The sequence below is a fragment of the Brachionichthys hirsutus genome, chromosome 12 (assembly GCF_040956055.1).
Source record: "Brachionichthys hirsutus isolate HB-005 chromosome 12, CSIRO-AGI_Bhir_v1, whole genome shotgun sequence".
Taxonomy (NCBI): Eukaryota; Metazoa; Chordata; class Actinopteri; order Lophiiformes; family Brachionichthyidae; genus Brachionichthys; species Brachionichthys hirsutus.
The window spans coordinates 1,152,744-1,167,890 of NC_090908.1; the positions used below are offsets into that span (position 1 = coordinate 1,152,744).

General features: G+C 46.9%; 2 protein-coding genes across 3 annotated transcripts; one reads left to right on the forward strand and one right to left on the reverse strand.

Moving 5' to 3' along the window:
- The first annotated feature begins 1,626 nt into the window (after positions 1-1,626).
- On the forward strand, positions 1,627-7,383 carry hnrnpa3 (heterogeneous nuclear ribonucleoprotein A3). 2 transcript variants are annotated; one of them, XM_068745922.1, is made up of 11 exons: positions 1,627-1,683; positions 2,453-2,575; positions 2,679-2,825; positions 2,908-3,118; positions 3,222-3,311; positions 3,390-3,467; positions 3,987-4,034; positions 4,140-4,277; positions 4,392-4,505; positions 4,588-4,673; positions 5,981-7,383. In XM_068745922.1, the coding sequence occupies exons 1-10, from the start codon at positions 1,678-1,680 to the stop codon at positions 4,656-4,658; spliced, it is 1,026 nt and encodes a 341-aa protein (XP_068602023.1). In that variant the 5' UTR covers positions 1,627-1,677; the 3' UTR covers positions 4,659-4,673; positions 5,981-7,383. The 2 variants fall into 2 exon arrangements, with proteins under 2 accessions (XP_068602023.1, XP_068602022.1); XM_068745921.1 differs by lacking the exon at positions 5,981-7,383 and adding an exon at positions 4,775-5,417.
- A 551-nt stretch (positions 7,384-7,934) lies between these two features.
- Positions 7,935-14,372, reverse strand: nfe2l2a (nfe2 like bZIP transcription factor 2a). Its single transcript, XM_068746102.1, has 5 exons — positions 14,009-14,372; positions 11,291-11,539; positions 10,840-10,932; positions 10,611-10,769; positions 7,935-9,425 (listed from the first exon to the last, which is right to left on the reverse strand). The coding sequence occupies exons 1-5, from the start codon at positions 14,039-14,041 to the stop codon at positions 8,220-8,222; spliced, it is 1,740 nt and encodes a 579-aa protein (XP_068602203.1). The 5' UTR covers positions 14,042-14,372; the 3' UTR covers positions 7,935-8,219.
- Between the last annotated feature and the right edge of the window lie 775 nt (positions 14,373-15,147).

Consider the following 15,147-nt stretch of genomic DNA (forward strand, 5'->3'; position numbering starts at 1 on the left):
TATTCTTGCTGTTGCTCATTAGAGCTTTAAGTAAGGAAAAATGTACCATAGCAATGATAAATCAGCTGTTATTTAGCCATTTGTATATTTTTAAGAAGAGCATCGGAACAATTAAAATGCAAATAGTGGAAAGGAAGTGGAATAAAAGGAGCAAAACACAGACTGTATGTTAAGTTTGAACTCTGGACTCGTTATAAATACTCATCATTAACAGTGTCAGGGAAACATTACTCTTTTATTGGGGCTGTATTTCCCTCACACACTCCAATAAAGTTAATGACAGACATTGTCTGAGCCATAAAACAGTCATATATTTGAAGATGTTGCCAATTCAGCGGCGCTCACTCGCATCTGGCTCGTAGATCAAACCTGCAATCAAGTGGTCTTATCAGAGAGCTCTGATTTGAACTGAAAACACAAATATGTGTTGTGTTTACAAAATGAGAGTTGAATGCATATTTTGAACTATGCTATAAAACCATTTGACCTGAGGAATCTCTAGCACCACGTTCATGCTGAAGGGAGAGCGATCCGATCCTCTTAGATATTACCCTTCACCTGTCTGAGACATCATGACTTTCAGTCTTTTGATACTGCAATGAAAATGGATTTTTGCACAATCTGGTACTTATTTAATTTATTATATACATATTATATATTGTACATATTGTACATTAAAAATAGAAGTATTTTTAATGTACAATACTCAGAACAACAGCAAATGTGTAGAACAATTGCTCTGTTCACAATGGAAGCAGAAATATTTTGCTCTGATTATTGAAAAGAAGAACCATTTTATTTTGTAATGGGTTAAATCCGTTTCCAGCATTCAACATTCATGAGATGGGAAAAGAGGCTGAGCTGCATGCAGGAATCCAGCTGGCAGATGCCAAAAACTGGAGAAATGCATCAATAAATGTGAATATTTTGGCTGAACTTTGCTCTTGTTGTGGTCACAGCGCTACCACCAAATTATAGAACACTAGAATATTCCCCTTAATGGATGTGGGCACAAAGGGCCACACTGTTTGCATCTTTTTATATTTAATACTTAGAAACTACAAACCTCCGTCATATGGTAGTCCGGTTATAGGAATTACCACGAGCATCTTGTTTTATTTACATTATTGTATGCATTGATGTCACATTCAACGTTCCAGCGTGAACAAAGCAATTCATGGGTGCTATTTTCTTCTACACCAGTAGATGGCGCAAATTGTCTTTTTTATTACATGAGAATAAAGTTTTTACAAAATGTTCCGAAACGATCGTTGATTGGAAGTATATATATATATATATTGCATATAATTGTAATTCTTTTTTGCTTCCTTTCTTTTTTCTTTCTTTGCCGAACATAAAACATGACAGAAGCACTTTTTTTTACATTCAATAACGGAACAGAGACCCGTTTATCCGACCCTTCAAATTATTAAATACCAGGCGATTTCTTGAAATAGAACTATTTTCAGAGTATAACGTTTTCACTGGTAACTCATTCCAGATTTTAACACAGCAATTTGGGGGAAAAGTACTTTCTATAGTTCAAAGTAGACCTTTGTTATCAGACGTTGATATTTCCTGTTTATAATGACGACCCTTGACGGCCGACGTCCAGGATGGCGGAGGCCACGTGATGTCACGTGATCCACGCAAATCCGCTACTGTGGCCATCTCAAAATGGAGGTAAGGGTACCCGCAAAGTGTTAAAGCCTAAACATGCTTATTGCTGTGAACGCGATGTAACCATGGTTACGTTTCGACGCGCGGGTGTAACAAGCAGCTTTATTGCGCTGTAAAGTGTGAATTGTTGCGGCATAAATGTTGCTCGGGTCCCTTCGTGGCCTCCGAGGCTTCCGCTAACTAAGCTAAGCTAACGTTGGTTAAAATTAAGCTGCTGGGTTGGGTTTTCGCTTCAACGCTAAACGACTCGGCTTCTTGTTTGTCTCTTTGTTTGTCTCTTTTCCTTGAAATACCAGCCGACAAATTGTTGCTACTGGCAACGACGGGCGCGGCATTGTGACGGAGCATTTGAGCTAGCCGCCTACGCTAGCAGGCTAACGTAGCCTTCTGAAGCCCGTATCATGAAAGCGGGGTGGATCTTCTGCCGCAGTTAAATATATTTTAGCTAAAGTATATTTTATTTGCGTCGCGTTTATCTGAAAGCCAAAGTGCACACAATATTATTTCCGTTGTTATCGAACGCTGACTCGTAACCGGTGACGCGTTTCGGCCTACAAGCTACAGTCGACCACTGTCGGTTTTCATGTTAGCATCATTGTGCTCTACAACTAGTGAGCGCCGATAAGGCCGCAAACGGGCAGCTTTATTTATAGTTTTGATTGAATTCATAGCGATGGAGTCTGGGCTCTCGTGGAATTTATTGTAGCATGTTAAAGCCTGGTTTCAGATATAAATACATGCAAATGATCAATCTCTTGTTGTTCTTTTACAGGATCGTGAAGCTAAAGAACCCGAGCAGCTCAGAAAGCTGTTTATTGGAGGTCTGAGCTTTGAAACCACGGAGGATAGTTTGCGGGTCCATTTTGAACAATGGGGGAGTCTCACGGACTGTGTTGTACGTATGGTCTTCATGCTTAGTGGCGAGACGGCCTGAAACTGTTCTTCAAATGTGGGAAAAACAGGTTTAGTAATGTGAAATGTACTGTTCTCATTTCAAGGTGATGAGGGACCCCAACACCAAACGGTCAAGAGGCTTTGGCTTTGTGACTTACTCTTCTGTCGATGAAGTCGATGAAGCTATGAAAGCAAGGCCTCATAAAGTTGATCAACGAGTCGTTGAACCCAAGAGGGCCGTGTCCAGAGAGGTAAAGGCCGACCCCTGACCCCTAACCAGAGGGACAGCGGTGCTCGTTGGCATTTTGCTGATTGCTACTCGTTATGTTTCAGGACTCCAATAAACCAGGAGCACATCTGACGGTGAAGAAGATATTTGTCGGCGGCATCAAGGAGGACACAGAGGAGTACCACATCCGTGAATATTTTGAGCCGTATGGAAAGATAGACAGCGTTGACATCATGGAGGACCGCGGCACCGGAAAGAAAAGAGGGTTCTGCTTTGTGACATTTGACGACCATGACACCGTAGATAAAATTGTCGGTGTGTAGTTGAGCCTTTCGTGTACTTTGAGACTTTACCGGACTGTCGGTAAACGCAATCCAGTAGAATGAGTGTCTTGTTTTTTTCTCTGTTTCTCTAACAGTCCAGAAATATCACACAATCAACTTCCACAATTGTGAGGTCAGGAAAGCGCTCTCAAAGCAGGAAATGAATGTTATGTCAAGTAACAGAGGTAAGCGCATGATTAAAACGGAGATGAGGTTGGTCTGCTTAGCTGCTATAAGGAAAATGACCCGCGTCGTCCAATCAGGCAGGAGCGGAGGATCCGGGAACTACATGGGGAGAGGAGGTGGGAGTTATGGAGGTGGTGGCAACTTTGGTGGCCGAGGTGAGGAGGGTTTGCGTGCCAGTCGGGCACGCCTCTGTCTGTAACAGCAGCAATGTTGTAATTTGTCACATGTCCGCTCTGTCACATGCCTGTGAGTGTAAATACCTCGGGAAGTTCTAGTCTGCACAAACGTCCACGAGAACGACCGGCAATGTGTGACTCGGTGACAGTGGGAACTTGTGGCTAGATTCTCAATCGTGAACCTGTGGAGATTTTATAGATCTAAACCATCAATATATTTGACTTCTATTTTGATATTTCTTACTCATTAGGGGTTTTTTTCCAGAGACTTCACTACAAATATTGAATCTTTGTGAATTGAGACTTAACTGGTTCGTTGAGGACCAATCAGGCAATTCTGGTTTTAATGTAAACAAGTTTCTAATATCCTTCATCAGGGGCGTTAGCAGCTCTTCATGCCGGTTGAGACCACATGGTGGAGGCACCGGCGCCGCTGGCGGGGCTTTACTGGAAACGATCTGGCAACACGCTTATTATTGTGTCATTTTTTATTTTTAGATGGTTATGGTGGAGGACGAGGCGGTTATAACGACGACTTTGACAACGGTGAGATGATGCAAATGTACTTTGGACTTGCTCTGCTAGCGCCTCTGTCTCATGTCTGCTACGATAGCGCTGCGGTCATAAATCAGCTCTGTGTTCCTCTTGTAGGTCCAGGAGGCAATTATGGGGGAGGACCCGGTTATGGTGGCGGTCAGGGAGGATATGGAGGTGGTGGTCAAGGGTATGGCAACCAGGGTGGGCGATTCGGTGGCAACTGTGATGGAGGCTATGGAAGCAATAATGGAGGTAGGAACTGTGTTGACTTTGTTAAATGTAGCTGCGATCAATAGAAAGGTTTAACTGCACACACCTGAAGTCAAGACTCGACTTTAAATCATTCTATCATTCTTCCACCTACAGCATATGGAGGGGGGGGGAATTACGACTTTGGGAATTATGGTGGACACCAGTCCGGCTACGGGCCCGTGAAGGGCAACAACTTTGGTGGCCGAAGTTCAGGTGGACCGTATAGCGGTGAGTGTTACCCGGGGAACTGAGGGACTGTTTTCGTATAGAGGGTGCTTCATATTTTATTGTTACCAATCCGTAATTGCAGGTGGCTACAACTCTGGAGGCGGGGGCAGCAGCGGTGGTGGAGGAGGAAGCTATGGCTCACGGCGATATTAATTATCTCCGGTTTCGGTAAGTTGCATCCGGTTTTACACCACACTCGTAGCACAGTACAGAGTGAGCCCATGAAAGTGCAGAATAACTATTTGTTCTATCCTGTATCCATTCAACAGGCTTCAGTTCTTAGGAGAGGCGAGGAGGTGAGCAAAGGAATTGTCAGGAAAGCTGCAGGTTACTTTGAGGCAGTCATCTGAAAGCATTAGAGGAACACAAGTCAGACATTACTCTGAGAAGTTTATGGAAGAAGGACTGTATACGCAAGACATGCGTGCAGAAAAGTCTTTTCCTCATCGTGATAGATGTCCCCCTACCAACCAGTTTTTTTTTCCCTTATGTACGTCTGAGTTGTTGTAATGTGCCCATAATATGAAGGATAAAGAGTAAATTGTTTCATTCTCTGAAGTCAGTTCTTAAAATTAATTCACTTTTTTATGTTGGTCAGTTTTCGGCTGATAAAGTAGTAATGCTTTGTCTTTTAACACGATCTTGTCAATTAGCATAGTTCCATCAGGCCCTCAGACTAGTGAGGCTTGCTCTTTCCTTTTTGATGATTACTCCCCAAGTGTATTTTGATTTTTGTACAGTGATTAAATCCTTGGAACCAGTGTCAACAATTATAAAGTGTGTGGACTAGAATTAAGGGAATCCCTTATTTTTCTTTTTTCCCAGAAATTAGGATTGTCGTGTTGATATTTTGATTAGTTGGAAAAAAAAGAAAAGAAAATTGAATAAAATTGTGTAGTGAAGTAAAACGAAGTTCAGTGCATTATTGGCTCAGAAAAAGATGAAAGGAGAAACTAATTCATCTGTTTGCTGCTCATTCTGATTCAAGTTTGGCCACTAAGCCTGTGGTGACACTAGCACAGGTTGTTTGTGTGGACTGTTCACTCGGACCAGGCCGAAGACCAGGGAGGTTTGGATAGTCCTAGGAGTAGGATTATAACGGCCACAAGCACCTGCGTTTGGGCCCTCAGCATCACTAGTGTGGAAGATTGACTGTCAGACAGGACGACTTCAGCGCCAGCACAGTGGACCAGTCAGCATTTTGAGAGGGAAGGGAGGAGGCAGCATCGAGCACAACGCCCACGGAGGAAGCTGGTAGTGAGCATCTGTCTCGTTCAAGGCTAGCTAAAGCCTCCAGCAGCTGGTGCTAGCGAAGAAAGTCTAGTTCCTGGACACATTGGAGACTCCGTTAAGTCAGAGATACTGCAGTTTTACCCACACATTCTAGATTTCAGACATGAACAAGAGAAGGGAGTGAGTATTTCACAAACGCAGACGTGGAGCAGGTAAGAGTAACCACTTTGCTTGATTTGCAGATGTGGAAAGAGGAATTCTCTTCTTGCTGAAAATCTGTAGAGACCTGATAACATGGAAGGTTCTCGATGGGTAAGACTCTTTCAAAATATTATCCCAGGGTGCTCGTATTGCAGTCTAACAGCGCACACGGCCATTGTGTCGGATGCAAGAGGGATCTTCAGGGACATGGCAGGGTGTCCATTCTCGCACTACTCAGCCAGTATCACACTTACCGTCCCACGCATCATTCTGATAGCTATCAGTGTTGTCTCCTAGGAGACGGGGATGTCTTCAACCAGTGGGTTAACCAATGATTACCCTCTGGTCGGGGTGTAAACAAAGATGTAGTAATTTCCCCTCTTGGAACCCCCGTCAAGCTCGTTTTGCTAGTTGCAGTCTTAGACTGTTTCATGAAAGCTCTTTGGTGTCAGTTATAAACTATAATTACATTTCTTTCTCAGCTAATGAACTAAATTAGCCATCAGGCCAATCATTTTTTGACTAATCTCTACTGTTTGTTCCTATAAGGATAAGAACCATCATTTACTCGATGTAAATAGGTTGTTTTTGCTCTTTTTAAGTTGTGGTTCTGGAAGATTATCATGCTGTTATAGTCCAATAATGACAACCACTTTCCCAATTGTTAGTAAAAACCCGCATGGCATCATACAAAGACTGTTTAAAGAAACAATCTGCAGTATCGACATCACAAGGTAGACTGGAAGAGCAGGTGTGTCAAATTTCACTTACCGAAGTACGCCGGGTACTAAAACCGACCGACGCGTGAACGAATGAATCTGATCCGCCGAACGTCTTCAGTCTGAGGTCGTATGATGCACAAAAACCAGCTGCACGAATCTGACAATGAACGGACCTCAAGTATCGGATCGCTCTGATCAAATTGTCAATGCAGAAAAATGGGAGTGAAGCTCAAGAGCAAACGGGTCTCAACTTTTTATTTTCTTCACCCTTCGTGGCGTAATTTGCTACATTAGAATACTCAAACATCAACTACTGGAAATGCAGCAGAAATATTAGGCGAGTATTTAGTAGCCACACCACGAACTGAAAGCAGCCACGACTGCTGGTCGCCGTGACAGCGCCGCCGCCGCTTTCCTGCAGCCGTGTACTGGAGCACATTAAATTCATGCGTGTGTGTGTGTGTGTGTGTGAGAGAGAGGCTTCATCCGACAAATTCATCCTGTGTTTTGTCTTTTTCTGTTAAATATGAACTTTGGTTTCCATAAAGGTCAGACCTGCTCAGTGTAAAAATGTCTGCTGATGTTTAGCAGCTAAAGGATAGCGTTTCCATGGCAACTCACCCCTGAACAAAGTATAAAGCCGTGAGGCCGAAGCTCATCACTGCTAATCAACCACACTGACTTATTTGTATGCATAACTGTGATTTATCCTCTTAAATAAAAATCTTTTTCATTACTTGAGTGATTTTATTATTCTGGAAAAAACTTTAGAAGCAACATCTAAACCCAAATATTAGTTTTTACTTTGAACGGCAGTATTTAAAGGTTCCAGAGTCTGATTCAGATGCTTTACGGGTCCTTGACGCTGAACTCGCCCGTCTAGTTTGGCGATGTTCCCTCTGAAGTTCTCCGTGAGCAGAGAAGGGCTCGGTGGTCAAAGGTGATCTTTGGGCGTGGACGCGCAGCTCGGGCACAAACTGGTTCAGTGGGAATTTGGCGACATTGTGAAGTTGTCCTGATACTCGATCGGAGGCCGACAATTGCACTTTGTTGTGTGACAATGAACACTGTTTTGTTTTCTTACAGGAATTGCAATGTATTAAGATTGAAGCTGCTCTGCTGTCTTAATCCAAGTTATCAAGCAGCTTGTAAAAGTCTTTAAGGGAAAGCTTCCTCTCCTGCTGCGTTGAGTCCTTTAGTGGTGAACTGACTTCCTATATCCGTCCGAGAGTCGAGCTCGGTAAGTTTTCAGAACATAAGAGGCAAAGACGGTAATATTATAGTTTAATGAAAAGCACAGGGGTCGGATTTTATAAAACCTCAATCAAAGGGACATAAAACGAGTACATAATGATTGAAACAACCTCAAGCACACTATTTACAGTATATACATAGTAATCACAGGTTATGTTTATATTTACAAAGTTTAAATAGGCTGCGACTATTGGTACAAAATATTACATTCATTGGACATGAGCCAAACATACAGACGTTCTGCGGAGCTGCAAACGCTTTAAAGCTGAGCGACTATGAAGTTATTGCGTAGTAATAATGCATATTAAGCGGGAGGCGAGTTCTCTCTGCTCTTGCTAGTCTTGGTAACGCGAGGAACGAGGAAGATGCTGCCGTTGGTCGACTGCTGCAGGGAGTAGTCGGACGGGGAGTAAGAATTCCCCTTCTCGTCTCTCAGCATGCCAAACACCTCCAGGTACAAGCTGTTGAGCTCCCGCTTCATTTCCTTCAGGCTGACCATGTTCTGGTTCCTCTCACAGCGGAGACGGGCCTTCTCCTCCTGGAGGGAGTCCAGCTCGCCCTCCAGACCCACTATGTTCTCCATCTTGCGTTTGCGACAGTTCTGGGCAGCGACCTTGTTCTTGCCTCGGCGGCGGATGTCCCGGACCAGGGCCAGCTGGGCGTCGTTCAGTCGGTGCTTCGACATCAGCTCGTTGAAGTCGTCCACGGGCTGATTGATGATCGTGTTCACAGTGAAAGGGATTTTGAGGGCCTTCGCCCTCTGCTCGTCTCTGGAGAGACGCACCTCGGAGCGTCTCCTCTGCTTGTCTCTGGTGAGGGGAGTGTTCTTGTGACCGCTCTCCTCGGCCGGGTCCGTCTTGTGTGGTCTGGGTTTCATCTCCAGCTTCAGTTGGGGCTGCTCCGATGCAGAAGAAACAGCTTGAAGGTCATCCAGTTGGAAGTTTATTGCGAACATCTCCGAGTAATCGGATTCTGAACTTCCGGGGTTGTGGTCCATCTCCTCCGTGTCTGAGTCGCTGTAAATGAAGGACCCGTCTCCGTAAAGGGACTTCCCAGGGGAGCTAACATTTGGGCTCGAGTGTAACGAGATCCCTGAATCGGAGTTATTTTTGCCTCTGTCAGAAGCGTCTCTGGGAGAAAGGCTGTAGAGATCCAGGGACGAGAAGGGGAGCTTGTTCGGAGTCTCGGGCATCATCTCGCTTTCATGGCGACCCTTGCTTTCCTCCAAGATGGCGTCTGGATAGAAAACGTCACAGAAACTTTCTGCAGCGAAGCCGTCGTAGAACTGAGGAGTCTTCCCCACCGTCCGGTCGGTCGGTGCCACGTTGGGATCCGAGCCGGCAAACGTATGCGTGAACTCGGCTGGACGGGCGTTTACGATGTTTGTCTCTCCCTCTGTTAAATCGGTCATGGGGAAGAAGGGATAGCTTTGATCCTTTAAGTCGGGGCTTTTAGCCAGAGGGTAAGCTGTGGTCGCCAGCGTGTCCTCCAGTTGTGTGTTCAAGCAGTGCTAGAGGGAAAGGATAAAGAACCGTTACGTTAAAGGCCACCGGCGTCTGTTCCAGGCTCTTCTCTGAAGCGACACCGGTCCGAACGCAGCGAGTAGCAGCAGAGGATACAAAGCCAAGCTAACCGCAGCGATCCAACTCACAAACCATCAGTATTGATCATCGAGTCCGCTGATAGCTTCATCTTTGGAAAGCAGCTTTAATGAAACAAGACTGCCTTCCACGGCAGGAAACAGCAGCTAGAGCTCGATGGGACGCTGCCCGGTGGGGTTAGAGCCCAGTGCACGGTGGGGTTAGAGCCCAGCGCACGGTGGGGTTACAGCCCAGCGCACGGTGGGGTTAGAGCCCAGCGCACGGTGGGGTTACAGCCCAGCGCACGGTGGGGTTACAGCCCAGCGCACGGTGGGGTTAGAGCCCAGCGCACGGTGGGGTTAGAGCCCAGCGCACGGCGGGGTTACAGCCCAGTGCAGGGTGGGGTTACAGCCCAGCGCACGGTGGGGTTAGAGCCCAGTGCACGGTGGGGTTAGAGCCCAGTGCACGGTGGGGTTAGAGCCCAGTGCACGGTGGGGTTAGAGCCCAGTGCACGGTGGGGTTAGAGCCCAGCGCACGGTGGGGTTAGAGCCCAGCGCACGGTGGGGTTAGAGCCCAGCGCACGGTGGGGTTAGAGCCCAGCGCACGGTGGGGTTAGAGCCCAGCGCACGGTGGGGTTAGAGCCCAGCGCACGGCGGGGTTAGAGCCCCGTGCACGGCGGGGTTAGAGCCCCGTGCACGGCTCCACCCATCAGCTCAAGCAAATCTGAGTTGCGTTAGCTTGCAGCTGATAAGGCTGCTAATGAAAACTATCATGCACAAATGTTCATGTGTCTGTATAGCGTCAGAACACGCACACACACACACACACACGCACACACACACACGCACACACACACACACACACACACACACGCACGCGCACACACCCTCTGAAAAATGTCTTGTTCTTTCGTGTTTTATACCTGCCTATCTTTTAGGCTCTGAACCCTATCAGAGTGGAGCACCTGCCTTGCTCATGAGCCCCATTCTTTTGCACAGCAAACAGAAATGCATCTGTTCTCTAAAGCTGGGCCCCCGCAGCCGTCACATTCTTTAGGTATTTGTTCCAACGCCATTGGGGGGGGGGGGGGGGGGGAGACAATCTGTCTATTATACCTGCAACTCAGGGAGGGACAAAAGCTCCATCCAGGCTTGCTCCAAATCCGGGGACATGGTCTGTGCTGGTGAGGATAACGGGCTGGGGGGGGGCAGAGAAGGGTGGTCTGGGGACAGCATGGGCACAACGGCAGCTGTGTCCAAACAAATGGACGTGTCCTATCAGAGAAAGCACAACGTATAACTACGAGCGTCAAAGGACCGATTATAACGTCAGACGTGTTCGTACCTGCGTCTCCTCCACGGGAAACGTGTCTGCCAGCAGCTGCAAGCACTCGTCCAGCGACAGCGCGTCGCCACCCCCCTCTGCGAAGCAGACGCTCTGTGGAAAATGGTTAAAAGCATATTTTAAACCGAGCCTCATGCGGGGGCACCGTCTTTTTCACTGTCAGCTCCTATTTTAGAGTCTAGGTCCTGTCGAGTGCTTCATGGAGCTCATCACCCGAGCCGAGGCCCGCTGGGCCCGCTGGGCCCGAGCGCTTCATAGAGCTCATCACCCGAGCCGAGGCCCGCTGGGCCCGCTGGGCCCGCTGGGCCCGCTGGGCCCGCTGGGCCCGCTGGGCCCGCTGGTCTCGCTGGGCCCGCTGGTCTCGCTGTAACTACGCAGAACGAGGTACTAACCGAGCTACGGCAGGCCGTTCCGGTGTAGTGGGAGCGGTAGCGACGGTCCTGTGCTGTACCTGTGTAACCTCGGGAGGCGGGGCACTGGTTGGTGGGCGGGGTATGTACTCTCCCGTTTCCTCATCCAGCTGCAGCTGGGCCAGCAGGGCCGCCTCCTGCTGGCGGAGCAGATGCAGCCTCTTCTCTTCCTCGAGCTCCAGCTGCCTCTGCACCTCGTATTCTTTCTGACGATGGTTGGAGTCGAACACCTCGCGCCTGGCGCCGAGATCGATGTCCTGCTTCCACAGGATGTCGATCATGTCCGTTCCCTGGAAAACACAGATTTCATTTTAGAGCGTTGCATAGAAAGCCAGCAGCGCTGCAGTGAGGACGAGCATTCTGCGGGGCGCCTGCCACGCCCGGTCCCTGATCTGCTCGCTGGCAACAACACAGGCACAAACATGAAGGGGAGAAGCCCCATAAATAATAGATCCACGGCTCTCCTTCCTGCCACCGCACACCGGGGACGACACCGTGGAGGATGTGATACGACCGAGGTGTTCGTCCATTGGTTGGTTTCAAACACATCAAGTTGGGTTTTTGCATAAATGGCCGAGTGTCACGCAGACGTTCAAGGGTTGCACTAATTTCAAATATTAAAGCTGCAGTTTATTTCACATTCAAGAAGAGCAAAGTAAATACATCAAACTTAGCTGGACTTGCTTACGGTTGGTCGGAGACGTTTCACCTCATCTAAGAGGCTTCTCCAGTTCGGTCAGTTATTTTTATTAGTCCATCTCTAAGTGAATAACGTGGAGAATAAAAATGCTCATAATTTCCCAGTGTCGTCCGATATTTTACCGAGTCCATGCAACGGTCCAGACACCAAAGAATCTCCATTTATCTCAAATTACATGATGAAGAAGCAAATCTGTATTTATGCAAACTAAACCACATAAGATTTAACATTCCTGCTTTGAAATAAGTAATTAAACAACAAAAGAGCAGGCAGCTGCTGACTCAATTTGTTAAATCAATGAATGGGTGCAGCTTTATTCTAAACAAAGTCAAGATAAATCTAAAATAGTTGTAATTTTACAGCACTTGTCATCTGTCATACATTTTGTATTCGCACATTAAAGTTAAACGCTGCTAACAAAGAGCGTTAGAGACAGCATGCTAACAACCGTGGGGATCATTTCCTGTAGACTTCCCGTCACAGGCGGAATGTTATTTGCTGTTTTAAACAAGAATGTATTAAGATAAACCACGCTCCTCTGTCACCAGATCTCATTTACGGAAGGAAACCAGGCGTGTTGCATAAATGCCAGATACCGTCTGAGCAGCCGACTTTGGGTACAAACACAACCGACGGGCTTGGTTTCATAATGCTGGCAGTGGCCGGATGTCAAGAGGGAACCGAAAGGAAATAAACCACCAAGCGGAACGAGACGCAAAGAGGAGGCGGTGAAACGGGGGCTGACTTAGATTGTTTTCAGTTGAAGGATATGTTTCTGTTTGATAAGCCTTCAGACACTAATAATAACAGCAAACGAGCCCTAATACATATTTAAAGCTCCGGCTGACACATTTCTGAGGCTGCAAAGCAGGAACCACTGACCCTCCTTGCCACAGTGTTGCATCAGAGTCTGGTTGCTGAAGGATTACACATTACCAAGGCTGTCCACACAGCCAGGCACGAAGGCCTCTGGGAATGAGGAAGGGCCCAAAAATAGATCTCAATACAATCGTTGAGGTCATCCATGTTTCCCAAACTCATGAAACCAAACCTGTCTGGTGGTCAAACAAGTTATTCTGCCCCGTGAAATAATTCACATCCAATAGAAGTAGCTCGCTGCTTCAGGTTCCACCAGCGCTTTGTCTCACTGGCTATTTCTCCTGTTGTCTAGCGTATCTAAGTACCGGAACAAGTCGCAAACCCTGATCTGATTTGACTGAATAGATCGTGAGGCGTGAGTCACCAAGGAGTGAGACGGTATGACGTCAGCGACTCAGCGCGGCTCTCATAAGACTGGGATTGGCATCGGAACAAGGAAACGGGCTCTCCAGAAACTCAGAGAGAACACACACCCAAACAACGAAGAATAGCATCAAGGATCCGGAAACAACTATTCAACCAGTTCAACACTTTAATGGCTCCTTTGTTTATCGGGGTGCAGAGTATGATTTGATAAATACGAGGGGGGCAGCGGTTTATTATGGCCTCTTCCATCACATCCGAGTGGACACCCACCCGATGAGCCGGGCGCACAGCAGCCCCCTCATCCGTGGACCCCCCCACTGACCCTGGCATCACGTGGACCCCCCCCCAGATAAGGCATCACGTTAAAGCGTGCAAAGAGGCCCACCGTGGACTTTACAGGCCTCTGGAGAACCCACTCCCTGTATCTGATAGGGGGGGGGGGGGCAGTTAGGAGAAAACACTCAAGAGTGTTCTGCTTGCCACGCAAGGAGAGATTACAATGCAGTTTTATGAGGTAAGCTAAGATGTTATAAACGAGGCAATGGCTTCGCTCCGAGGGGTTCAGAGGTCAAACGTTCCTTACCACTAAATAAAAGATAAGATGTATATTTTAAAACATTTTCTAATGTTGGAGTTTTTATTACAATAACATGCTATGACATAGCTATAAGCGTTGCTGTCTAAATTAGCTTTAGCGAACGGCATCAACTTGACGGTAAACGCGTCACCGCCTCCCTGTCAAGCAACTCGACAACAAGCTAGCCGCCAGCGTCTCCCCTTTTACGAGTCACTGTGTGAACATGTCCTCATTTACCTGTTTGGGATGCGTCGCCTCCATTTCCATCATCCTGTGTCTGTGTCCGGTCGTAGGGAAGCGCCTCTCCGGTGAAGAAGTATCCGGTTATTCCTCAGCTAGCCGGCTAAGATGGCGAGTGCGTCGCAGCAGCCGCGCTAATAACAACCTGCTTCCCGTGAGTGCGACGAACGGAGAAGATGGCCCCGCCCCCCGAGACGCCGCGCCGGGATCCTCCCCCTCGCCTCGGCCTATGAGAAGATGAGGGCTGTGAGCGCGTGCCTTCGGAGCGCGCGACGACGTATCCTCTACGTAATACGCTGCATATAAAGTAGATTCACCGGAAGCTCCTTTTAATCTCGTTGTTCGTGGTGCATAATGACAATAAAGCTTTCTAATCTAATCTGTGTCTGGAAATGTTAGTAATCAATAAAGAAAGTTGTACACGTTATAGATATCAACACCACGCTAGGGTTGGTATTCTGTTCGGTGAATTCTGAACCCGCCGCATAGGCCCAAGTTACAGGATGGAATTGTTGCGCCTATTTGCTTATAAGCCAGTTTGCAAGAATAAAACGTCCCGTCATCAGCGGGCTTCGGTTTAGCGCACAGCGACACCTACTGGTCATCGAGCCCAGTGAAGGCCCTGGGGGCCCTGGAGCCCGCTCTAGTACTGCAGTATACGTTCACTGGAGAATTAGGACTGAATACTTTTTGCACCACTTAAAGATGGACTAAACGATCCAAACTGTGCTACAATATTCAAATTCTATACTTAAATGAATACTTGAATTAACCACATTAATAAGTGTACAATGCAGTAGGCTAATATAACTCTAGCATTGTTTATAATAATTACACGTTTTCTTTGGGTGATAATAATGTGGTTTACTAACTTGTCAAATAATATCCTTACTTTGTCTCATTGTGACTGGTGCCGTGCATGAATAAAATAATTGATCCTTGAAGGGCAGATATGGAATTAGTTGATGTTTATATACACTAAACTTCACATTTTCAACGTCAAATGATCTCTCCGTCAGCCAATCCGAGATTAGCGCTTTTAACGTAGTTCATGCCAATAAAACCCTTCATGTTTATTTAATATGATCCATTCTGAGAGTCGAGATGTCATTAATCAAACAGACTTAGTCCTGCCT

Bases quoted from the DNA above. Each gene is read 5' to 3' on its own strand.
- nfe2l2a (XM_068746102.1), bottom strand. From the start codon at position 14,041: ATGATGGAAATGGAGGCGACGCATCCCAAACAG. The intron at 11,540-14,008 runs GTAAATGAGGAC...TGTGTTTTCCAG, and splicing joins AGGCGACGCATCCCAAACAG to GGAACGGACATGATCGACAT. The intron at 10,770-10,839 runs GTACGAACACGT...TTTCTCTGATAG, and splicing joins TTCCCGTGGAGGAGACGCAG to GACACGTCCATTTGTTTGGA.
- hnrnpa3 (XM_068745922.1), top strand. The intron at 4,035-4,139 runs GTGAGATGATGC...TTCCTCTTGTAG, and splicing joins TAACGACGACTTTGACAACG to GTCCAGGAGGCAATTATGGG. The intron at 4,506-4,587 runs GTGAGTGTTACC...CCGTAATTGCAG, and splicing joins TTCAGGTGGACCGTATAGCG to GTGGCTACAACTCTGGAGGC.